This window comes from Marmota marmota, unplaced genomic scaffold (genome assembly GCF_001458135.2).
Source record: "Marmota marmota marmota unplaced genomic scaffold, marMar, whole genome shotgun sequence".
In the NCBI taxonomy this organism is placed as follows: Eukaryota; Metazoa; Chordata; class Mammalia; order Rodentia; family Sciuridae; genus Marmota; species Marmota marmota.
Window position 1 is genome coordinate 35,559,091 of NW_026000082.1, and position 23,137 is coordinate 35,582,227.

The 23,137-nt window shown below is 51.2% G+C and overlaps 1 protein-coding gene and 1 long non-coding RNA gene across 3 annotated transcripts in view; one reads left to right on the forward strand and one right to left on the reverse strand.

The window, feature by feature from the left end:
• The window catches only part of LOC125620465, a 1,560-nt gene extending 675 nt beyond the window's left edge, over positions 1-885 (reverse strand). Inside the window, exons 1-2 of the long non-coding RNA XR_007352157.1 lie at positions 417-885; positions 212-321 (exon numbers count right to left, since the gene is read on the reverse strand). This is a non-coding gene — a long non-coding RNA (uncharacterized LOC125620465). The remainder of the gene's footprint in view (positions 1-211; positions 322-416) is intronic.
• An 11,131-nt stretch (positions 886-12,016) lies between these two features.
• Trim63 (tripartite motif containing 63) overlaps positions 12,017-23,137 on the forward strand; it is an 11,630-nt gene continuing 509 nt past the window's right edge. Inside the window, exons 1-9 of one of the 2 annotated variants that reach the window (XM_015485467.2) lie at positions 12,017-12,428; positions 13,166-13,338; positions 16,170-16,338; positions 17,081-17,176; positions 18,217-18,450; positions 19,148-19,170; positions 19,471-19,595; positions 21,817-21,888; positions 23,083-23,137. The exon at positions 23,083-23,137 is cut by the window's right edge and continues 509 nt beyond it. In XM_015485467.2, coding sequence (XP_015340953.1) covers positions 12,270-12,428; positions 13,166-13,338; positions 16,170-16,338; positions 17,081-17,176; positions 18,217-18,450; positions 19,148-19,170; positions 19,471-19,595; positions 21,817-21,888; positions 23,083-23,093 — 1,062 coding nt within the window. In that variant the 5' untranslated portion in view covers positions 12,017-12,269 and the 3' untranslated portion in view covers positions 23,094-23,137. Of the gene's footprint in view, positions 12,429-12,844; positions 13,037-13,165; positions 13,339-16,169; positions 16,339-17,080; positions 17,177-18,216; positions 18,451-19,147; positions 19,171-19,470; positions 19,596-21,816; positions 21,889-23,082 lie in introns of those variants that run through there. The other variant, XM_048816056.1, reaches the window with a different exon arrangement.

Consider the following 23,137-nt stretch of genomic DNA (forward strand, 5'->3'; position numbering starts at 1 on the left):
ACCCAGCCCTTTTCACCTTTTCACCTTTTGAGACAGAGTCTTGCTAAGTTGCTGAGGCTGGCCTCGGACTTGCCATCCTCCTGTCTCAGCCTCCCAAATCAGTGGGATCATAGGCTTATGCCATCATGCCTTGATCTTACAATAATTTTATAAATTGGATCTTAATTTAGTATCTATAGATACTGAAACTCAGAGGAGTTAAGTAACTTACCCAATAAGTAGCAGGGCCAGCCTCGAAATTTGGGTCTTCCTTAAATCCAGATTCCAGGCAGTGGGTGAGCTTGGGCAAGTCACCTTCCCCTGGAGCCTCAGTTACTTTATCTGTAAAATGGAGATGCTGCTACCCCCCCTCACCGTTTTAAGGACTGAATAAACCTGGTAAACAGTAGGCGCCCAACCACTGATGCTATCCTCACCTCTTCAGCTTGTTGAATCAGTAAATTATCTTGTTCTGAGCTGCTGAAGACAATCAGCCAGGCCATATCTTCCTCTGAACTTCAGGGACTTGAACCCAGGACCCAGGCTACTCCAGCCCCCACAGTCCCGCTGCCCCAACTCTGCTTCTCCCTAAGAGCAGGCTGTTAGGGCGGAGGTGACCCAGAACCAGGGGCTGGGGCTGGGGCAGGGGAAGCCGGTGGGAGGAGCAGGAGTTGGGGGCGAGGGCTGGCGGGTGCAGAGGCACAGTAGACTGACCTGGCTGTCCCTCAGGGCATCTATTTTGGACAGGGCTGGCCTCCAGGCAGCTGGAAGCTGGAACCCAAGGTGTTAGTGCGGAGTTAACGGAGCAGCCCCTGGGGCCAGATTTAGTGGTTGAGCTCTGACCCCAGATGGCAGTGTGGATGCAGGCACAGGGCCATGCTGCCTCTGGGATTCCTGCCCTGGGTTCTGAGTGTTTGCACGGGGCGCCCTGCTCCTGATGCCAGCTTCAGCCCCTCGGTCCCCAGGGCAGTGCTGCGCCCCTAACTCAGGTCAGACAGGTTTGGGCTCAAGGCCTGGATGTTCCATTTATTACTTGTGTGACCTTGGGCAAGGATTTAATGTTGCTGTCCTGAGGGTTCTGATGGCTAATTGGGGTTCCCCACCCCGTTAGGGCCGTGCACTCCCAGCTGGGCTCTGGGAGGCAGGGCTAGTTCTCCTGTCTTCACCTCCCTGCAGGGTCCTGTGCGCCCCCTGCCCCAGGCCTTGACCTGCCTGCTCCAGGGGCCCTCGGGCCACAGTGCTTCCAGAAACTCTGATCCAAAGTGCCCCTTGGCCTCCTGGCTGGGGTCCATCTCAGACAGAGGTGAGGCCGGGCCAGGCTCCAGTGGAACTCAAGTTTCTTGCTGGGGCTCGTGAAAGGGCTTGGTTAAGGAGCCTGGGCTGTTTGGGTTCTGATCCTTGGGAGTACTGGCTTTGAACAGTTGGGGATTTCTTTCCAGCCACTTTTTTCTGTCTTTACCACATTTACATACCCACACATAACAATTTTTAAATAGAACAGGATCAGATTGCATATAATTGGCCTGTTATTTTTCTATCCATGCCCAGCAATCTGTCTTTCTGACATTCGACAGCTTTCTCTATTAGTGTTCAATGTGGACACTTCTTGCAACTTTTTTAAACTGGGGGAATATTCACATGTGTATATATATATGAATGTATGTATGTATTTTTCTGCATGGACAGTTGGGAAGCTTACTGGGGTTTGCTTTTGTTTTATTATTTAGTAAACTTTTTCTTCAACTATAGTTAAATGTACGATTCAAGACATTCTCACAAATCGGTGCTCCTGGATAACCCACACCTGGCTCAAGAAACTGCTCCTTGCCATACTCCCAGAGCCCCGGTGCTTCCTGCCTGTCCCCATGCAGGGCTACCACTGCTGTGACTTCTAGCAGCTTGGCTGAGTTTGCCTTTTTTTTGAACACTGTGTAAACAGAATCACACTCTAAGATCAACATTCTGTTTATGAGTTTCATAATGTGGCAATGTTTGTTTATTCTAATTCTGTACAGTATTCCACTATGTGATCCCGTAGCCATTTATCTGTCCTATTGATGGAAATTTGGGTCACTTCCAATGTTTTGCTATTACAAACAATAGTGCAAAAACCATCTTTGTGTGTAAATAGATCTGTGTATCTGCATCCATCTCTCTCTCTGTCATTTCTAGTTTGACGGCGAGATTCCTGAGAGTACATCTGCCAAGTCTCAAATAGGAATGTTTTACATTTTGACTTTATCAAATTGCACCCTAACCTGAGCTCGAGAGGTGTGCAGCGCCCACATCCCTGCATCCTCCCCAAGGTTGGATTATTTTCCATTTTTAATATTTTTGTCAATCTGATAGAAGAGAAATCAGATTTTATTGTGCTTTTAATGTGATTTTTCCAGCCAGTGAGGCTAAGCAGCTTTGAGTTTTGTTTCTGTTCAGGGGCCAGGGGAATGCTTTCTTTTCTGAATTGCCTGTCTGTGTCCCTCGCTGGGTCTAAAAATCTGCACGATCATGGGCATGGACACTTGGTCTTTCCACGTGTTTCTCATGCTTTCTCCCTGCCGGTTACTTGTCTTTAAGCTTTGTTTATGGAGCAACTGCTGGTTTAAATATAGTCTGTTTTTCCTCCTGCTCGTTGTTTATGATCTGGATAGTCCCGGAGGGTGTGTGTGGCAACCTCCAGGTTCAAGTTGGTGGGGGTGGAGAGCTGCAGCAGCTGGACCCCCCAAGATGGTCTCTCTGGGGTACAAAGGAACACCCAGGTCAGCACTGAGCCCTTGAGAGGGAATTTGCCTTGGATGCTTTCTCTAGTCTAGTTTCTGGGTCTTTCCAGTGTCGTTCAGGGGCCCGGGTCAGAGTCCCCCCTCAGTGAAGAGAGTCTTTCACTTGGCCCCAGGACCAGGAAGCAGGGGAAGCCAGGGCCAGTAGGGGTGGGGACAAGAGAGATGGGGGAAACCCAAGAACAACAGCTAGGCAGCCCTACTCTCTGAGTTCAAGTTCTGAACCACTGGATTTAATGCTTGTATCTGTCTGCTCCAGCTGACCTAACAAAATACCAGAGATTAGATTAATTCAACAGTAGAAATTTATTTCTCAGTTCTGTAGTCTGGGAAGTCCAAGATCAGGGTGCCAGCAAGTTGGGCCCCATGTGGAGGCCTCCGTCTTGGTTTGTGGGAGGCTGCCATCTTGCTTTGTTGCTTTGTGCTGATCACAGGGCCTCTCCTTGGTGTGGGTGCAGGAGGGAGAAGGAGCACATTCCTTTTGAAAGGGGCACTAATCCCATAAGATCAGGGTCCCATCTTCTTGACCTCAGCTAATCCCAATTGCTGCCCAAAGGCCCCTTCTTCAGATACCATCCCACTGAGGAAAGGGCTTCCATATAGGAATTCTGGAGCATTTAGTCCAGAACAATGCTCCAGACTTTCCTGAAGTCTAGCTTTGGGAAAGTTACCTGATTGCTCTGTGACACAGTTTGCTTCTCTATAAAGGGGCAATGTTAATGTTAAGGAACTAATATATCGATACATACCTACAAAACACTTAGGACAGACTGTGATTGCCAGCCTCAAAGAAGGTCTTCGTGGGGCTGGGGTTTTGGCTCAGCGGTGGAGTGTTCGCCTAGCACGTGCAAGGCCCTGGGTTCGATCCTCAGCACCACATAAAAATAAATAAAATAAAGGTATTGTGTCCAACTACAACTAAAAATAAATATATATAAAAAAGGTCCTCGTAATCCATGCCTCCTCATATTTATGGCCTTGTAGAGGCCCCTCTTGCATTGCATCAGGATGGGTCTTCCATCCCAATAGAATCCAGTTGAAATGATGGTGGGTGACTTTTGGGCTGGATCATAAAAGTCTTGCTCTTTTTTTTTTTTTTTTTTGTTTTTTTTTTAATTTTAATTTTTTNACCAACTTGCTAACCATGTGTGTGTGCCATCTTGGAAGCAGATCCTCCAGTTCCAATCACCACAGCCCCAGCCAATATGTTGCCAATAACCTCTGTAGAGACCTCAAGCCCGAGCCACCCAGCTTAGCTGCTTTTAAACTCCTGAGCCACAGAAACTGTATAGGATAATAAATTGATTTTTTTTTTTTTTTTGGATACTGGGGATTAAACTCAAGGATGCTTTGCCACTGAGCCACATCCCCCAGACCTTTTTATTTTGAGACAGGGCCTTGCTAAGTTGCTTAGGGCCTCACTAAGTGGCTGAGGCTGGCCTGGAACTTGTGATCCTCCTGCCTCAGCCTCCCAATGCCGCAGTCTGGCTGGGCACAAAATAACCAAGCCGCCAGGAGGCACTTGTAGGTTCAAACAGGAACTACTTTATTGCCCGAACTCTCACTCGCACTCCACGCATGCTTCCCGGGAACTCTCTCACACTCCACCGGGCTCCGTGCCAACTCTCCGGGAACCCCCGCGAGAACTCAACGGAAAACTCAATGGGAAACTCCGTGAGAACTAGCAGGAGCCGCTCTATTGCCGGACAGCAGGGGTCCATATACATCTGAATACACAGCCTGCCCCAATCCAGCATCATCCAGTCACAGTAATTATACACAGCTTCACTTAATTATCATCATCTTAATGGCTCTCAAGCACTCTCAACCACCACCTCTCAACCACTCCTTCTGGCAATGCCAGGCGCCATCCCGACTCAGCTGTGGCTCTAAACATCCCAAGTTGCTGGGATTATAGGTGTCTGCCAACATGCTCGGTTAAATAAACGTTGATTTTTGATTTAAGCTGCCATGTTTTGGGGGTAATTTGTTATGCAGCAGTAGATAATCCACAGATGGCAGGCAGGGTGGCACATATCTGTGGTCCTGGCTACTTGGGAGGCTGAAGCAAGAGGATCATTTGAACTCAAGAGTTCAAGGGTAATCTGGGCAACATAGCAAGACAAAGTCTGGAATTAAAAAAAAAAAAAAAGAAGAAGAAAAAAAAAGAGAAAGTCCACAGGCCACAGAGTTATCCACAGAAACTGTCCAGGGGATGACAGTGAGCATCAATCACTCCCTGAGTGTGTTGGGCATATGCATGTACCTGGGCAAATGGTCCCGCCTCTGTGACACCAGTTTTCAGCAAAGGATAGAGTGCAGGGGAGGACGGTCACCCAAAGGATAGTCACCCAGACCTAGACTTTTGGGGTAGAAAGGGCCAGAGAGATCTGTGCCCTTCTCTCATTTTTACAGATGAGTAAACTGACACACAGAGTTTAACCTTCCCTTGGTGACAGAGCTGACACCTGGCCTCAGATCTGTTAGTCCTGGGTGGCCTCCTCATTGCTGTGTGCTCAGATAGGTAAGAGCCACCGCACCTCACAGTTTGTAGAGCACTTTCACTATTTCAGGACCCTCAATGTGGAGCCCCCTCCAGACCCTACTGGCTCTCATGTCCCCTGGGTGTTCCTTTTCTCCCAGAGTCGTTGTAGCTGTCCACAATGTTGACCAGATCTGGGGACAGTGGGAGGAGTTTTGCGTCCCCTGGCCCAAGCCTTGAATGACAAGGTCCCGGGACACCCTGCTCTCTTCTGTGGCACATGGACCGGGCCTGGTGGACTTTGTCCTGGCACTTGGGGCTGCATCATGCCCCAGACCCCGTGGACCTGCCTCTGCCAGCTGCTCTGGCTTTAGCCACTGGATCAAATGACCATTGGTTTGATCCTGTGATTTGGGAAGATTCTTCAATGAAGGTGGCATCAAAACACTTGGCAGAGATCTCGGTCCCGAAGAAAACCAGTGTCTGTGCCACCCCCACCCCTCTGCAAGGGGAAATCCGGAGCCAAGGCTGACACCAGCCTCCAGGGGCCGTAGGGGGCGTGGGAGAGCAGACACGCGCAGGTGAAAGAGATCTATCTGCTCGGTGATGTCCCCGGGAAGCGTCTAAACAATCCGGAACCTTGTGTGTACGAAAGGGAAGACGGTGAGTTATTTCCTTTCCAGCATCACCACCCCTGGGGCTGCGTCATCTTGGGCAAGTCCCCACCCCCACACCGGCCACCAGGGACAGGGAAGGACCTTTGGGGATCATCTCCTGTGGTTGTTCCATTTAGCAGTTTTGAAGACACCGAAGGTGGGTGTGGCTGATAGGCATCACGCTGCCAGTCCCCGCAGACAGGGAGCTGGAGTCCAGGTGTCCAGGCCCCACGCCAGGGTTCTTTCCCCTGAACCAAGAGGTTCAAAATCTCAGGTTTCTGAAAAGTCCCTTCTGTAGTGACAATCAAAAACAGCATAGACTTATGGGTTAAACAAGCCTATTCCAGCTGGGTGGGTGAGGTGGCACATGCCGGTAATCCCAGCAGCTCCCAAGGTTGAATCAGGAGGATTGCAAGTTCAAAGTCAGCCTCAGCAATTTAGCAAGACCCTGTCTCAGATTTAAAACGTGCTGGGGATGTGGCTCAACTGGTGGCGCACTTGCCTGGCATGCGTGCGGCCCAGGTTCGATCCTCAGCACCACAAACAAACGAAGATGTTGTGTCCGCCAAAAACTAGAAAATAAATATTGAAAAACTCTCTCTCTCTCTCTCTCTCTCTCTCACTCTCTCACTCTCTCTTTAAAAAAATAAAAAAATAAAATAAAACGTGCTGGGGACGTGGCTCAGTGGCTAAGCACCCCTGGGTTCGATTCCTGACACCAAAAAAAAAAGCAAGAAAATGGGGCTGGGGGTGTGGCTTAATGGTAGAGCGCGTGCCCAGCAAGTGAGGCTCTGGGTTCGATCAGCACCACATGAAAATAAATAAAACAAAGGTATGGTGTTCATCTGTAACTAAAAATTTTTAAAAAGAAATTGTTGCTATTTTTCTTAAGTTTGATAATGGCATGGTGATAATGTAAAAAAAAATCATCAGAAATACAAACTGAAGTGCTGGGGCTGGGGCTCAGTGAGAACGATTGCCTCATATTTGTGAGGCACTGGGTTCTAGTCTCAGTACCGCACATAAATAAATGAATAAAATAAGATCCATCAACAACTAAAAATTTTTTTAAATGCTTACTAAAGTATTTACATGTAGGGCTGGGGATGTGGCTCAAGCGGTAGCAAGCTCGCCTGGCATGCACAGGGTGCTAGATTTGATCCTCAGCACCACATAAAAATAAAATAAAGATGTTGTGTCCACCGAAAACTGAAAAATAAATATTAAAAAAAATAGTATTTACATGTAAAAAAAACTCAATGGCTAACATTTGCTTTAAAATATTTCAGAAATATTTTGTGGTATAGATAAATAAGATTGGGAAATGTTGAAGAGTTGAAGCTGGCTTGGGTTACATGAGTGCATTAGACTATTCTCTCCTTTATATGATTGAAACCTTCATTAACAAGCAGTAAAAATAACTGTTTCTATTAAATAGACTTGCAGAGAGAGGGAGACAGTAAAATGTAGTGATTAAGAGTTCTGGCCGGGCACATTGGTGCATACCTGTCATCCCAGCGGCTTGGGAGGCTTAGACAGGAAGATCATGAATTCAAAGCCAGCCTCAGCAAAATTTGAGGTGCTAAACAACTCAGTGAGACTCTGTCTCTGAACAAAACAAAACAAAAGAATAGTGGCTCACTGGTCGAGTGCCTCTGAGTTCAATTCCTGGTATCCCCCCAACCAAAAAAAAAGAGTTCTGGGCCAGACACAACAGTGATATATTCTATATTAGTCACTTCACCTGCCCTAGCTTTACAGTATTTCTGATAATTGTTAATGGTAATGGTTTACAATTTTCTGGTTCCGATGCTCTTTCTGTCACTCATTGCTGTTGAACCTCGGCTGAATGACTTCCCCTCTCTGAACCTCTGTAACTCAGCTGCAAAACAGGGAAAATCATGATTCCAACCTGAGTTGTTTGGAGGACTGGACAGCAGGAAGAATGGACAGGACCCAGCACAATGCCCCGCACATAATAAGCACTCAATAAATACTTTGGTGGAGGAGCACAGGTTTAGTAATCAGGCTATCTTGGACGTGAACCCTAGCCTCTTTCTGTCACTTGTGATTGTGTGACTTCTGCCAAGCCAATTAACTCTCTGTACCTCATTTCCTCCTGTGGGACAGGGGAACAAAGATCATAATACCTCCCCCACGGGGCTGTTGTGAGGATTAAATGACAAGACATGTTTTGATGCCCAGCACGGCCCACGCGGGCACTTGCCTGCCTCACCCCTGGACTCTCAGCAGCGCCAGCCTTGCTGTGCCCAGGCTGGAGTCGATCCCACTGTCCATTTGCTCGGCACCTGGGCTGCCAAGTGTGGCTGGAGAAAGTCAACAGGAGCAGGTGAATGGCCCCTTGCAAATGACAGATCTGCCGGGTCAAAGCAAGGACCTTCTGCTCCTGCCGGGCCTCCACCTTCCCCAGGGCTCTCCCTCCTGCGTCCCACGCTGGAGGGTCCCAGCCTTCTCCACCACCCACTCCTGCTGCTGAGCCAGGAGTTGACCTTAGTCACCTTCCTTGCACCTCCCAGCTCCGACCTCCCTTCCCTCCTTTCCTCTCACCCATCACCTCAAAGGTGGGAGTGGCCCTGTCCTTCCCAAGCCTTTAGAATGGACTCCATCCCTCCCAGCCCTGTCTATCGAACTTTCTCTGCATGGTCTGTACCGCCTCAAAAAATCTTGCTCAAATGCTCAGTCTCTTCTGAATCTCAGGTTATTTATGGGAAAAGTGTGTAGGACCTCAGGAAGGAGGGAGAACCAGCCAGTCAGTCAGTCACAAGGGCCGAAGTGGCCAACCTCAGGAAAGGAAAGAGAGGAGGGGGAAGAGCCCGGAGAAGGTGGAGGGCCGGCGGGGGCAAAGGTCCTAGCTCTGTCCCTGCACTCTCACCCATCCCCTCATTGAAGAACCCCCGGTGGATAGAGACCGTTTTTTGCTCTTAGTCTTCAAAGTCCCGAGGGACAGTGGAACTCACAGGCAGAAACTGGAAACTGGCTGGGCATGCAGCGGAGGGTGGGGAATCCTGAAGGGACTCTCAGCTTCCTGCTAGGTGCAGATGGGTGGCTGGTAGTGTTGCCCACTGAGGCATGAGGCAAGAAAAGCGGAAGGAGGAGGTAGGCTGGGGAAGGTGCTGTGCTGTGTGGGGGATGTAAGTTTTATGTGCTGAGGGAGTATCCCGTAGGAATGGCCAACAAATCTGCACTTAAGGGGAGAAAAGTCTGCCCTGAAATCAGGGGTCTGAGGCTCGCTGGCACACAGGCATTGGAATCATGAATATTTGCAGATAACAAAAGTCACCGCAGTATCCGTGGATGAGGGCGGATACTGCGTGACTTTTGTTATCTCACATCTTAGTCAAGAGGTGGGCAGTTACCAGTTAGATAAATTGGCAGTAAAATGGTGGCATCAACAATCCAGGGACTTTTTATAGTTCCCCTCTGTCATCTCTGAGAGTTGACATCTTCCTCAGACTTTACACCTCATGGTTGCAAAATGGCTGCCCCCCTCCAGGACCCTGTTCAAAGGCATTAATGAGCCGGGTGCAGTGGTGCACACCTGTAAATCTCAGCGGCTCAGGAGGCTGAGGCAGGAGAATCTCGAGTTCAAAGCCAGCCTCAGCAAAAGTGAGGAGCTAAGCAATTCAGCCAGACCCTATCTTTAAATAAAAGACAAAATAGGGCTGGGGATGTGGTTCAGTGATCAAGGGCCCCTGAATTCAATCCCAGGTACTCCCCCCACCCGCAAAAAAGCATTAATGAACTTTCTTCTTTCATTTTTTGGGAGGAGGGTACTAGGGATTGAACCCAGGGGCGTTTAACCCCTGAGCCACATCCCTAGCCCTTTTTATATTTTATTTAGAGACAGGGTCTTGCTGAGTCGCTTAGAGCCATGCTAACTTGCTGAGGCTGGTTTTCAACTCACAATCCTTCTGCCTCAGCCTCCCCAGCCACTGGGATTACAGGTATGTGCCACCATACCTTGTTTGAATATTAATTTTTATCCGTTTTTTTATCTGTTTGTTTGTGGTGCTGGGTATTGAACCCAGGGCCTTGTGCATGCAAGGCAAGCACTCTACCACCTGAGCTCTATGCTCAGCCCTATTAATTGTTATCAAGGAGGAAACAATTTAATTTTAGCCAGCAGGCTTCTCCTTGGGTCTCATTGGCCTTAACTACCTCCTTAGGCAAAAGAGAGTGGAATTAACCATGTGAGGGTTACAGTCTTTGTGCCTTATCCCGGGTGGCAGCGGGTAGTCCACCTTCCTGGGGCACAGTGCTGCCAGTGTCTGAACAATCCTGAGGGCTGTGAGCAGGGAGGAAGCGATGGTCTCTTCTCAATCTTCGTCTTCTTCCCACCCCTGGCTGGCTGGCGGTGTCACCTTGCCACAATCAAGCAGAGACATGAGGAGCTCGGGCTCCAGAGCCACCTCTTACTCACTGTGTGACCTTACACTGTGGGTATACCTCTCTGTGCTTGAGTGTCCCCCCTGTGGAGTGGGGATATGGTGGTTATATTGCGGGTTAGTGAGATGATGAAATGAAATGACACCTCAGGGTGCTCGGCACAGAGCCAGGCGCATTAAGTGATCACATACAACCAGCCATTAGTGCCTGGTTGGAGGGGGACCCCATCCTCAAATTTGCCCTGTTCTGGTTCCTCGTCTCCTCCTCTCTCTTTCCTTTCCCGGGGTTGGCCGCTCAGCCCTTGTGACTGACCTGCTAGTTCTTTCTCGGGCCCAGGTTGCCCTCTTTCTGGAGTCCGGCACACTTTCCCCACGTGTGGCATGACCTCCTAGACTCGACCTGGGGCCGGAGGCCGCTGCTTCCAGTCTTCTGCCTGGCACCTTAGGCTGGGTGACCCCAAGGTTCGTACATGAAATCCTATCTTACAAATAGCCATCGGGCTGGGCTGAGGCAGGAGGATGGCGAGTTCAAAGCCAGCCTCAGCAATTTAGCGAGGCCCTGTAGCAACTCAATGAGACCCTGTCTCTAAATAAAATATCAAAAAGGGCTGGGGGTGTGGCTCAGTGGTTAAGCACCCCTGGTTTCACCCCAGTTCCACAAACCAAAACCAAAACCAACCAAACAAACAAAAAACAGCCATTGGAACTGCTCTAATGACTTCTACCTGCCAACAAAAAAAAAATGACCCCACAAAATGAAGAAAAATTTAAGATTTGTGCAGAGAGCCCTGGGGAGCCCCTGGCTAAGGTCTAAAGTCCAGGCAGTGCTCTGGAGAGTTATTCCTATCCATCTCCCTTCCCGGACTGTGGGCATCTCAGGGAGGGGAATGGATCACTCATCCATCTGTCACCTTGGTGTCTGCTGTATACTTAATACTCAGAAAAATGTCTGATGAATGAATAAGACTCCTGGCCTCTCCTCTTCCTTCCTAAGTGACTTTTCTTTTTCTTTCTTTCCTTTTTTTTTTTTTTTTTTTTGTACAAGGAGTTGAACCTAAGGGATGCTTAGCCACTGAACCATGTCCCAGCCCTTTTTATTTTTTATTTTGAGACGGGGTCTTGCGAAGTTGCTTAGGGCCTCGCTAAGTTGCTGAGGCTGGCCTGGAACTTGCAATCCTCCTTTCTCAGCCTCCCAAATTGTTGGCATTACAGGCGTGCAACAGCGTGCCAGGTTTCTAAGTGACTTTGAACAAGGTCCTTTTCTCCTCGTGACCCATATCAAAAATCTGTCAAATGAGGGACTGGGCTATGTCTCAAGGGAGGCCGTTCAGCATTAAGTGCTATAAGTAGACAAGGGTAAATAGGCAAGGGATGGAGGGACAGGCTGCCTGGGGTGGGGTCTCCAGGGTCCCCAATAGAATGCCACGCTCAGGTCTGAGGCAGAGGGGAGCTGCCCTGATCCCTCATCTTGGGAGCTGCTGTAGGAGAGGGGTTGGAATTGATCAGGCTGGTGAGGGGGCACTATTAACTCCTGGCATCTCAGTGGCCCCCTCTCTGGGTCCCATTCCCTGGCTCTGCACCCTGGCCCTGCACCCTGGCCAGGGGAAGACCAATTTCTGCAGGAAACTCTGGGTACCGAACCCTCCCCTAAGCCAGCTTCCGAACAGGCTGTTCTTGTTTACGCCCCCCGTCCCAGGGGAACAGCGATTGCTCATCCTCTCCTGCGATTTGAGAGCGCCAAGTCTTTCAGGCCTGGAGGAAACACAAGCCCGGCTGGCCACTTGGCATCGGAATGCTCAGCTGGTCCCCTCCCGGGGCTCATGTGACTGCAGCCCAGCTATAAATACCAGAGGGGCCTCAGCCCAAGACAGAATTCGGGCTCCCGGAGGAGACAGCAGAGAGGATCTGAGCAAGTGTTGGTGGCAAAGGTCTGCAAAGCAGGTGGTGGGGGAGGCGGCCTCGCTCCAGCGATATGGATTATAAATCAAGCCTGATCCAGGATGGGAACCCCATGGAGAACCTGGAGAAGCAGCTGATCTGCCCCATCTGCCTGGAGATGTTTACCAAGCCGGTGGTGATCCTGCCCTGCCAGCACAACCTCTGCCGGAAGTGCGCCAGTGACGTCTTCCAGGTCGGTGCCGGCATGGCCTGTCCAGGGGCCCAGTGGTTCCTTCCTGCTGAGCCTAGGACCCTTCCAATCAGGACTGGCTCTTTCCCTCCAAAGGGAGGCCTGACGGTGGCTCAGGACTCGGCGGAGGGGGCTGGGGTGGTTCTGCGCCCCAGTCCTTCTCCATGACGCATGTCCCCTCCCGCCCTGCCTGCCCTCCCTGTTCACTCTGTGGTCAAGAGTCAAATGCCTGGAGCGATAAGTGGGGGAGGCAGGCGGAGAGGAGAGAGAAACCAGACCCCTGGGGCCGAGCCAGCCTTGGTGGCAGGGCCAGGAGCTCTGGGAGGAGGGTGGCAGGCGGCCCTGGGCAGCAGGGGCATCTTCCCTTTGAGGGTGTTTGCTTCAATATGGGGGCAGGAGGGGCTCCATCTCCCTGAGAAAGACAAGTGGAGGTCCTGGCCGGGAGGCGGGAGGCGGGGTTCCCAGGGACACTGCAGGAAATGCTCTGTCCCTCTGGCATCTGTGAAGTGCCAGTCCCAGGACCTTGCTATAATCATAAGGCCCCTCTCATGGGCGGGCAAACGGAGGCACAGAGAGATAAGGCTGCTTGCCCAACGACACTCAGAATAAAGGTGACTTGAACCCAGGTCTGCGGGCTCTGGTTTGACCGGAGCCTTGGAGTGAGCAGGGGATGGCTAGGAGACTGGGACAGGAAGCGACCGAGGAGGCACACGCCTCACCTCTGCCTTGGTCACCTGCAGGCTGCAAATCCCTACTGGACCAACCGGAGCAGCTCGCTGTCCATGTCTGGTGGCCGTTTCCGCTGCCCCTCCTGTCGTCACGAGGTGATCATGGATCGTCATGGGGTGTACGGTCTGCAGAGGAACCTGCTGGTGGAGAACATCATCGACATCTACAAGCAGGAGTGCTCCAGGTCAGCACAGGCCCCTGCCACCTCCCAGGCACTGTCCTCCTGCTGTGTCTACTCAGCATGGCATCCCTGGGCAAGGATGTAGTTCAGAGCCACCGTCTTCCTCAGGCAGGAGTGGCTCCCGTGGCTGTTCAGCTCACCCGGTGCATGGGAAGGGGGTTAGGCTGCCCTCTTGGGGGACACTGAGACAGAGATGGGGGGAAAGATGAGGTGTAAGGAAAGGAGACGGGAGCCAGTGGCGTGGCCCCGGGTGGCAGAGAAAGTGCCCCGTGAGAACACAGCCAGGCTGCGGATAATAGCAACGGTCCTTCCCCCCACCTACAGCTGGGCCCTGGGATGCTTCCTCTAGGTGCCCCATGGCCCGGGCCTGACTTTTGTTAGCCCCATTCCACCGGCATCCGAGGCCCACAGAGGCAAAGTCAGTACCCAGCATTCCCGGCCGCAAAGCAAGCCGAGGATCTGGGTTGACCCAGCCAACACAGCAGCTCCGTCTCAGGCAGAACTTGAATGGTGGGGTTGTGCAGCGTCATGTCGGGCCTCCAAGTGGACAGAGACAGAGCCGTGCGGGAAGGAGAGCTTTATAAAAAAGGACGCCCTGGTGGGGGCATAGCTCAGTGGTGGAGTGTGTGTTTGGCCAGCACAAGGCGGGGTTCAAGCCCCAGCACCAGAGGAAAAAAGGTCAGGGCGTTCTGATGAGATGATGCTCCAGAACCTTCACCAAGCCCCTGCCCGAGGGAGACAGACCAGGCCCAGTGACCAAAACTCAGGCCTGCAGGATGGTATTTGCTCTTCTGATTCTGTTACTAAAGCATTGGGACCTCTTGGTCGAGGATTTGGGGCTTCGTTTTCTTTCCCAGTCTTCAAAAGGGGATGGACAGCAAGATCAGTTACTGTAGCGGGGCGCAGTGGTTCACATCTGTAATCCTAGAGACTCAGGAGGCTGAGGCAGGAGGATTGCAAGTTCAAGGCCAGCCTCAGCAATTTAGCAAGGCCCTAAGCATCTTAGTAAAACCCTGCCTCAAAACAAAAAATAAAAAAGGCCAGGGATGTGGCTCAGTGGTAAAGTGCCTATGGGTTCAATCCCCAGTACAAAAAAAAAAAAAAAAATCTGTTATTGTGACTGTCAAATAAGATATGGATAGAAATGTTTAAAATCAAATATTTATTGAGAACTATGTGCAGGCATGTACTCAATGCTTTTTATACATTTTTCCTGTGTAATCCTCACAGTAATCCTCTAAGGCTTTCTTATTTCCATGAAGAAATAGATGGTCAGAGAGGGTCAGAGGTTTGTCCAAGGTTACACAGCCAGCAAGTGTTAAATCTATGACTGATTCCACAATCTGAATATTCTTAACTCTTGGGCTATCTTGCCTCTGGTATTCCTAGAACTCAGTGCTACAAAAATATAAACATATTGTTGATCAAAGAAATTTAAATACAATTGATATTGTACCAGATAATCAGCCCACCCAGCATGGACCTAAGAGCGTGTCCTGTTCGAACCCTTTGAGGCCTTTCCGAAGAGTCAAGTGGTAATGACGGCTGCCCTGTGCTGAGGGTCTGTCCCATGCCCTGCGCCTCACATTCTTTACAAACACCTTCCGCCCCAATTGCAGTAGTCCTGAGAGAGATTGAGGCTCTGAGAGGTGAGCTCATTTGTCCAAAATCACAATGAATAAGGGCAGAACAATCTGATTTGAACCCAGATGTTGAAACCTGAGCACGGCAGGGTGGGTCCCCAGGAGCGAGGTGAGCTCAGGCCACTGACCCTCAGGATCTTGCCGCACCTCTGCACGGCCATCCAGGGCTCTTTCCCCAGGGCATTTCTCCTGCCAGCATGGAGACCCTGGGCTCAAGGATGCAAAAAGACAAGTCTGGAAAGACACTTAGTCCAGAACTGGAGGGGACAATAAAGCCTGGGTGTGACCAGTCACGCAAGGCTGTTGGAAGGCGAGGCGTTGACACGGATAGAGGACAGTCATCATTTGACGTGGATGAGATCCCGTGATGTCAGGGACTGGGAACCGTTCAGTTGAGAGTATGGTCTAGCCGGAGGGGTGAGGCCTACCCCAACCTGGGTTGGGAAGTGGCTGATTTTATCCTGTGAGAAGGACACAGAACGCGCCGGAAGCCCTAAGTGGAGAATGCAGTGAAGGTGCCCTAAGCGTGAGTGTAGAGGAGAGAGAAAGCCGCAGCTCTGGACCCAGGGGAGACTCCCTGGGAGTCAGTCGAGGCTGGCGCTGGGCCATCCCTGTGCTAGATGTGTGACTCAGCAGCGCGTGGCCTCCTCTCTGAGCCTCAGGTGTCGCTGGGCTGTGCTTATTGGTTTATTCTTTCTACCTGGATTGAATGACATCTCCTCGCGCCCGGTACTGTCCACTGTAGATTCAGGGACGAAGTGACCAGGCGAGCGTCTCAGCTTGGGTGGAGGATACAGTCTGGAGGATTAAATATAGAATTACATGAGGCCATCGGTATAAATTGCTTAGTTCAGAGCCCAGTCTGCAGCAACCAAGAGCTACGGTGACTATAATTAGAGCAAAGCGCTCTAGCCTCCCTTGCCCTGCCGGGCTGGGTGACCTTGGGCAAGTCAGTTCACTGGGGAGGGAGGGTTCCTATTTTCCAAACCACCTCCAAGTCCACTCTCTGGAATTCTAAGACCTGTCCCGTGTCCTCTGCATTGGCAGAGCCCCAAGCCAAGCCCAGCAGTCGAGTCCTGGGATGTGGGGATAGGTTTGGTGACATTGTTTCCCTGGTTCTGGTCCTCCTGTGATTGAAGCCGGGGGAGGGGCTCGGGACTCCCCCTGACCTGTGACTGTCCCTTACCTTAGCCGGCCCCTGCAGAAGGGCAGCCACCCGATGTGCAAAGAGCACGAAGATGAGAAAATCAACATCTACTGCCTCACGTGCGAGGTGCCCACGTGTTCCATGTGCAAGGTGTTCGGAGCCCACCAGGCCTGTGAGGTGGCCCCGCTGCAGAGTGTCTTCCAGGGACAGAAGGTACCAGCTTGGGCTGCTTCTACCCCTAGATGATTCAGGAGGTGGATTTGATCCTCGTTGATTTGCTGAGCAGGCCGTTTAGGAATAGTCCCTCGGGAGGGAATTCCCAGGCCGCAGGGACATCAGCCCTTGCCTTCCTGGGGGAGGTGGCTGAGCTCATGGGTTATACTTAGAACCATCTGAGAGCCCCTGGGTGTGGCCACAGGGGAGAAGCCAGACCCCACCGCCAGGACACCAGGCCCTCTCAGGCCACGGCTTCTCCATCCTGTGTACTTTGGGCCCCAGATATCTCCACCTGAGCCTCAGAGCTCCAGACTCCGTACTCGCTTGCAACGGGAGGCAGCCTAGAGCCCTCTCCTGGGGCCCCTGACCTCACCATCCTGTCTACATGGCTCCCCTTTCTGTACTCTTTCTTCCCTACTTTCTATTCCTCTCTTGATCTCTTTCTTCTAGAACTTTCCAACTCTATTTCCTTTCTCAGTTACCAGCCCCTCCTCTGCTAGTACCTGGCTGTGTGTTTTGAGCAGCTCAGCTGCCTTCTCTGGGCCTCATCTGTAAAATAAGGGATGCATATCGCTCTGATATTCTCTGCTATGGACCTGAGAGACACCCCAGTAAAGCTGGAGACCCTTTCTAGCAGAGAGGGGACTGAGGGCACCATGTCGCTGCCATGTTTGAGCATGCCAGCCTGAGTCTGTTTCTGTGTCTCTCCTCCTGACTCCCATCCACTCCTCCCCTCTAGACTGAACTGAGTAACTGTGTCTCCATGCTGGTGGCGGGGAATGACCGTGTGCAGACCATCATCACTCAGCTGGAGGACTCCTGTCGAGTGACCAAGGTGAGGGGACGCAAGAGCCCTGCCTGGAGGTTTGAAGTCCCGTAAAACTGGTCTCTGGGAAAGACTCGCTCCTGGGTTGTGAATGAAGGCTGCGGCTTGGAGCCCCTGGTAATCCACAGGGATGGCTGGGGAGGGATGAAGCCGTCCATCTGCTCACTTAACAAATGTCTTGTGGGCACAGCTGTGTCGGGCATGACCAAGACGGACCTGGTCCCTGACCAGGGAGTGCCCGCCAATCATCCCCAGCATTTATTCAGCACTAGTAATTTTCAGAACACTCTTCTCCCGTGTGCTGTGGAGCCCAAAGCTCCTCCAACGTTAGAGGCACATGACCCCCCACCCTGGGGGTTCTGACTCGGTAGGTCTGGGAGGAAGCATGCAACTCTGCATTTCTGACAAGCTCCCAGGGTTTGCCCAAGCTGCAGGCCCACGGGCCACACTCTGAGTGGCAAGACTGCAGAGGGCAGAAGGGGACTTTCCCAGCCCTGCAGAAGCATCCAGGATTCCTGTCTCCCCTTGAGGCGGGGAGCTGGAGATGAGCTGGGGAAGTAACTGCCACGGGTGAAAAGTTGAGGGCAGGGTGGGTTCAAAGGAAGGAGGGGGACAAGGTGATGGCCTCTGAGAGTTCCCCATCTGAGAGGCACTACTGTCATATCCACTGTACAGAGCAGGTAGCTCAGGTGTGGCGTCCTGGGGAGAAGGGAGCTTGCCCCTCCGCTGGAGCCGCTACAGGGAGCTGATTTCCACCTCACCTGGGAGTGAGGCGGACCTTCCTGCCTCCAGCCTCAGCCTCAACCCCACGTGGAGGGAAATGTGCAACTTGGGGCCTGGAGAGGGGTCACCTTCTGTGACCTGAGTCTCCAGCTGTTCTCCACGATACCAGCTTCCACACGTCACTGAGCGTCTCTGAGACCTCACGGGTGCTTTCCTCCTCACCGGCCTTCACTTTGCCTTCTGCCAAATGGGGATGTCATAAGGCCTCCTCCAAAGCTACGTAGTAAGGACCCCACGGGATGTGACCATGGGATTTCTGTCCCCAGGAGAACAGTCACCAGGTGAAGGAAGAGCTGAGTCAGAAGTTCGACACCCTGTACGCCATCCTGGACGAGAAGAAGAGCGAGTTACTGCAGCGGATCACGCGGGAGCAGGAGGAGAAGCTGGGCTTCATCGAGGCCCTCATCCAGCAGTACCGCGGGCAGCTCGACAAGTCCACCAAGCTGGTGGAGACAGCCATCCAGTCCCTGGACGAGCCTGGCGGGGCCACGTTCCTCCTGGTGAGTGGGACTCAGAAGGCCTGGCAGCTTCAGGGTGTGCCCTTCCACTGCCCACCCATGGCCCCTTGGACAAGTCATTTAAACCCGAGAGGCTCAGTTTTCTCATCTGTGAAATGCGCATGTAACAAACTACCTTCCTCTTACTGATTTAATGAGGATCAAATAAGGGGATGGTTGTGAATTGACTTTGGAAGCTCCAACATACAGGGGTCCACAGAGAGGCAATTAATTGAGCACCTAGTATAGCATAGGCGCTGAGGTGGATACAGAGGTGAACAAGGCAGAGCCTGGAAGAGCTTGTGGGGAGATGACAGAAAAGGCTCGGCTGTAAGACGTCAGAGTTCAGTTCACTAAAAACTTCCTCAGCTCCTGTGGGCTAGGCTTTGCACCTGAAGAGGTGATTAGGCTGCTTCTGACTGGGAGGCTTCGGGCTGTAGGAGGACTTGGATTGATACCTGGAGAATCCTGGCCTCCTACCAGGCCAATGGGAGGGTCCAAGGGTGGTGACCAAGACACGTGCAGACCATGGACAGAGGGGGAAAATCCAAGTTCCGTTCAGCTCAGGTGGGGTGTGGGTCACCACTGGGCTAGGGACAGGCACCCAGTGTCCATCTGCAGCACCCAGTCACTGTCTCTGCACATTTCCTGGGGTTACCCCTGGCTGTAGTCCTAACCTCTGTCCTCTCTTCCCCCACAGAGTGCCAGGGAACTCATCAAAAGGTCAGTGTCCTCCAGGGCCTCTGGCCTAATCGCCCAACGCCCAGCAGGGCCTCTGATGCCTGTCCAGTGGGACCCCTGAGCTTTAGGCCCACGGGGAGGGGACCCTGGATGGCTTTTCTGGCCTGTGCATCCCTACTTCCTTGGACCATCCTTCTGCTTGAGGCTGGAGAGGAAACACTCTGCCCCCCGCCTCCGGGAGTCTCTCCCTGAAGCTAGGGCTTGGGCCTGGCCCAGAGCCGGGGCTGCCCCATGAGACCCCAGAGCTGAGCCTCGTGGTGTCACCCTTCTCTCTCCCTGCAGCATCGTGGAAGCTTCCAAGGGCTGCCAGCTGGGCAAGATAGAGCAGGGCTTTGAAAACATGGACTACTTTACTTTGGACCTAGAATACATAGCGGACACCCTCAGGGCCATCGACTTTGGGACAGGTAAAGGAGGCCATGGTGCCACTTGTCTGTCTGCTTGGCCCCGAAGGCCAGCATCTCTCCCACCAAGCCCCGTGGGGAGGCCGCTACACTAACAACCCCACCAGCTGCCAAGCCAAACTCATGCGGCCAACCTCTAGATGAGCCCAGAGCCCAGTACAGTGCCTGGAGCATAATTGTGGAGCAATAAGTTATTTATGGATCCAAAGACGGAGTGTAAGGAATCAGACCTGAGTTTAAATCCCAATTCTGCCATTTGTGTGTTATCTGTGTGACCTTTGCAAGGTCCCCCTCCACCTCTTTGAGCTTCATTTTATAACTTCAAGAACTAGGTTGAAGTTGGGTTTGGTGACGCACACCTCTAATCCCCGCTGCTTGGGAGGCTGAGGCAGGAGGATTGCAAGTTCAAGGCCAACCTCAGCAACTTAACAAGACCCTGTCTCAAAAAATAAAAAGGGCCGGGGACATGGCTCAGTGGTTGAGCACCCCTGGGTTCTATCCCCAGTAACAAAAAAAAGGTCCTAAAACTGAAATAGCGGGGCTGGAGTTGTGGCTCAGTGGTGGAGCACTTGCCCAGCATGTGTGAGGCACTGGGTTCGATTCTCAGCACCACATATAAGTAATTAAATAAATAGAGGTCTGTCAATAACTAATAAAAATTAAAAAAAAAAAAAATAAAATAAAATAAAACTGAAATAGCAATGGATGAGTCCATCCCTTACTGTAAGATCACCCCCTTGCTCCATGGCTTCCCTCCCTAAACTGAGGTATTCAAGAGTGGGTGCTGCCTGTGGACATGACCTTCCTCAGTTGCATCGTAGGTAAAATGGAAGGATACCATCAATAGCTACCAACGGCTGCCAATTACTGAGCCCGTTGATTAGGCTTTCCCTGTCCCGCGCACTAAGCCCTTAACATCAATCCTATCCTTCAGTACAACTTTATGAGATAGGTTCTATTATCATAGTTGAGGAAACTAAAGCTCAGAGAGGATAAGCAAGTAGTTCAAGGCCACACAGCTAGTGAGTAGTCCACTCCAATCCCACTGTGGGTCATCTGGCTCACAGGACCCTGCTGAGGGTATATGACATGCCGTGTATACAGCACTTAGCACAACACTTGGCAAACAGTGAGTCCCCAGTGAAAGCTAAAGTGAGCAGTGGTTGTGATAATGATTAAACAACAACAAACTCCCTGGGTTACGCACAGAACCCAGGCCCTTGGCTAGAATGCTGACTGTGACTTTGGAGGCATTTTGGCTTGTTTTGTTTTTGTTTTTTCGGTACCAGGGACTGAGCCCAGGGGTACTTAACCACTGAGCCACATCCCCAGATTTTTTTTAAAATTTATTTATTATAATTTTTGGTGTTGGGAATCGAGCCCAGGGCCTTGTGCATGCAAGGCAAGCGCTCTACCAACTGAGCTATACCCCCCAGCCCTATTTATTTTATTTTGAGAAAGGGTCTCACTAAGTTGCTTAGGGCCTCACTCAATTGCTAAGTCTGGCCTAAAACTTGCAATCCTCCTGTCTCAGCCTCCAGAGTTGCTGGTATTACAGGTGTGCTCCCCACACCGGGCTTTTGGAGGCATTTTGGAGACACTTGACAAATCCTGACTACACAACCCCTCAGGGGTCCCACAGGATTAAGGAGGTGTCTTGGGAGAGGGGTGGGGAAGGGGCATGCTCCCTGTTTGGAGAGCTCGAAGGAGACGCCCCAGGATGAGAAAATGGGGTCACAGCTTGCAACTCGGTCACTGTCCCTCTGGTACTCAGTGTAAGGAGCAGAGATGGCCCCAGACCTGTTCCTTCCCATATCCTCCCCTCTGTGGGCTGAGGAATGAGGAAGATGGGTCAGGTGCTGAGCAAGCCGATTTCAAAAGCAGAGTGAAATGATCTTCTAGGACTCTGACCTGAGAAGGAGGAGTCTGTCCTGTGCTCCCCAGGCAACCTCTGTCTGTCTGAGATGTGCAGAGGCAGGAGGGCTGCTCCCTAGGTCCCCCCCAGGTCTCTGTGGCCACAGGCCAACAGGGATAAACCCTGCGGCTGGAGGGGAGAAAAGAGTCCCGAGGAGGCAGGAACATGGAGGCCTGCCTTGGGACGGGTTTCTGTGGCCTCCCGGTGGCCCTTGGAGCCGGGCAGGGGGAAAGGGCTCGAAGCCTGGCTGTTCCTGGCAGCTGGTCTGGGGAAGCAGCACCATCCTAACACAGCTGGTCTCTGTCACAGATGAGGATGAAGAGTTCATTGAGGAAGAGGACGATCAGGGAGAGGAAGTGTCCACAGAAGGGAAGGAGGAAGGTAAGAACTCCAAGGGTCTCCATCCATTCCTTCCGTACAACGCGAGGTACCTACCGTTTGCACAGTGCCATGCCGGCATTGGGGGTGACACTTTGTCCTATTCCCAGTGTGTGTCTTAAACCCTGAAGGGCAAGGTTATTACTCTTTACCTTTAATGAGAAAACCAGCTACATGCAGTGGCGCATGCCTGTAATCCCAGAGACTCAGGAGGTTGAGGCAGGAGGATCTCAAGTCTGAGGCCAGCCTTAGTAATTTGCAATTTGGTGAGGCCCTCAGCAAATTAGCAAGACTCTGCCTCAAAATAAAAAAATTTTAAAAAATTAAACAAGGGCTGGAGATGTAGCTCAGTGGTAGAGTAACCCTGGGTTCAATTCCCAGTGCCAACAAACAAACCCCCAAATTATTCATCATAGAAAGTTTCCGTTTCATATGTAAGTGACCCTCCTCAGTGGAAAGCAATTCTACACAGAAGGGGAAAAGACAGGCCACTGAGGGAAAAGACAAGGGGCCTTAAGCCAGGCTAGGTCCACTGAGATGTTTTCATCAGGCAGCAATCGTGTTCAAAGTTTTTGAAAATTCATTACTAACATTTTAAAAATTACAGATTTATTTATTTTATTTTTTGCAATACCTGTGATCAAACAGAAGGCCCCACACATGCTAGGTGAGTGCTCTACCATGGAGCTATCCCCCAGCCCTTCTTAAGTTTTGAGCCAGGGTCTTGCTAAGTTGCTAAGAGTGGCCTTGAATTTGTGATCCTCCAGCCTCAGTCTCCCAAGTTGCGGGGATTACAGGTGTTCGCCACTGCACTGGGCTCCACTTTGGTTTTAAAAGGAAGAGACCAGGAAGGAAATATGGTTTAATGGCTTTATTTCTAAGTCGCTGCTAGGTACTGGGTTCAGTCCTTAGCACCACAAAAAAAAAAAAAAAGGACTGGGGTTGTGGCTCAGTGGCAGAGCGCTTGCCTAGCATGTGTGAGGTACTGGGTTGGATTCTCAGCACCACATATAAATAAAAAAAGATCCATCAACAACTAAAAAAAATTTTTTTAAATAAACAAATAAAATAAAGGCATTCTGTCCATCTACAACCACAAAAAAGTTAAAAATAATTGCTATATTTCTAAGTTGCTACATTTCTTAAGCTCTGGGTCTGAATCCCTTTCTGACCAAGTACTTCTTTTTAAAATTTCAGGACACCAATAAGGAGCTGGATGAGAGACCCTCTGGATGCAGAGAGACTGGGGAGG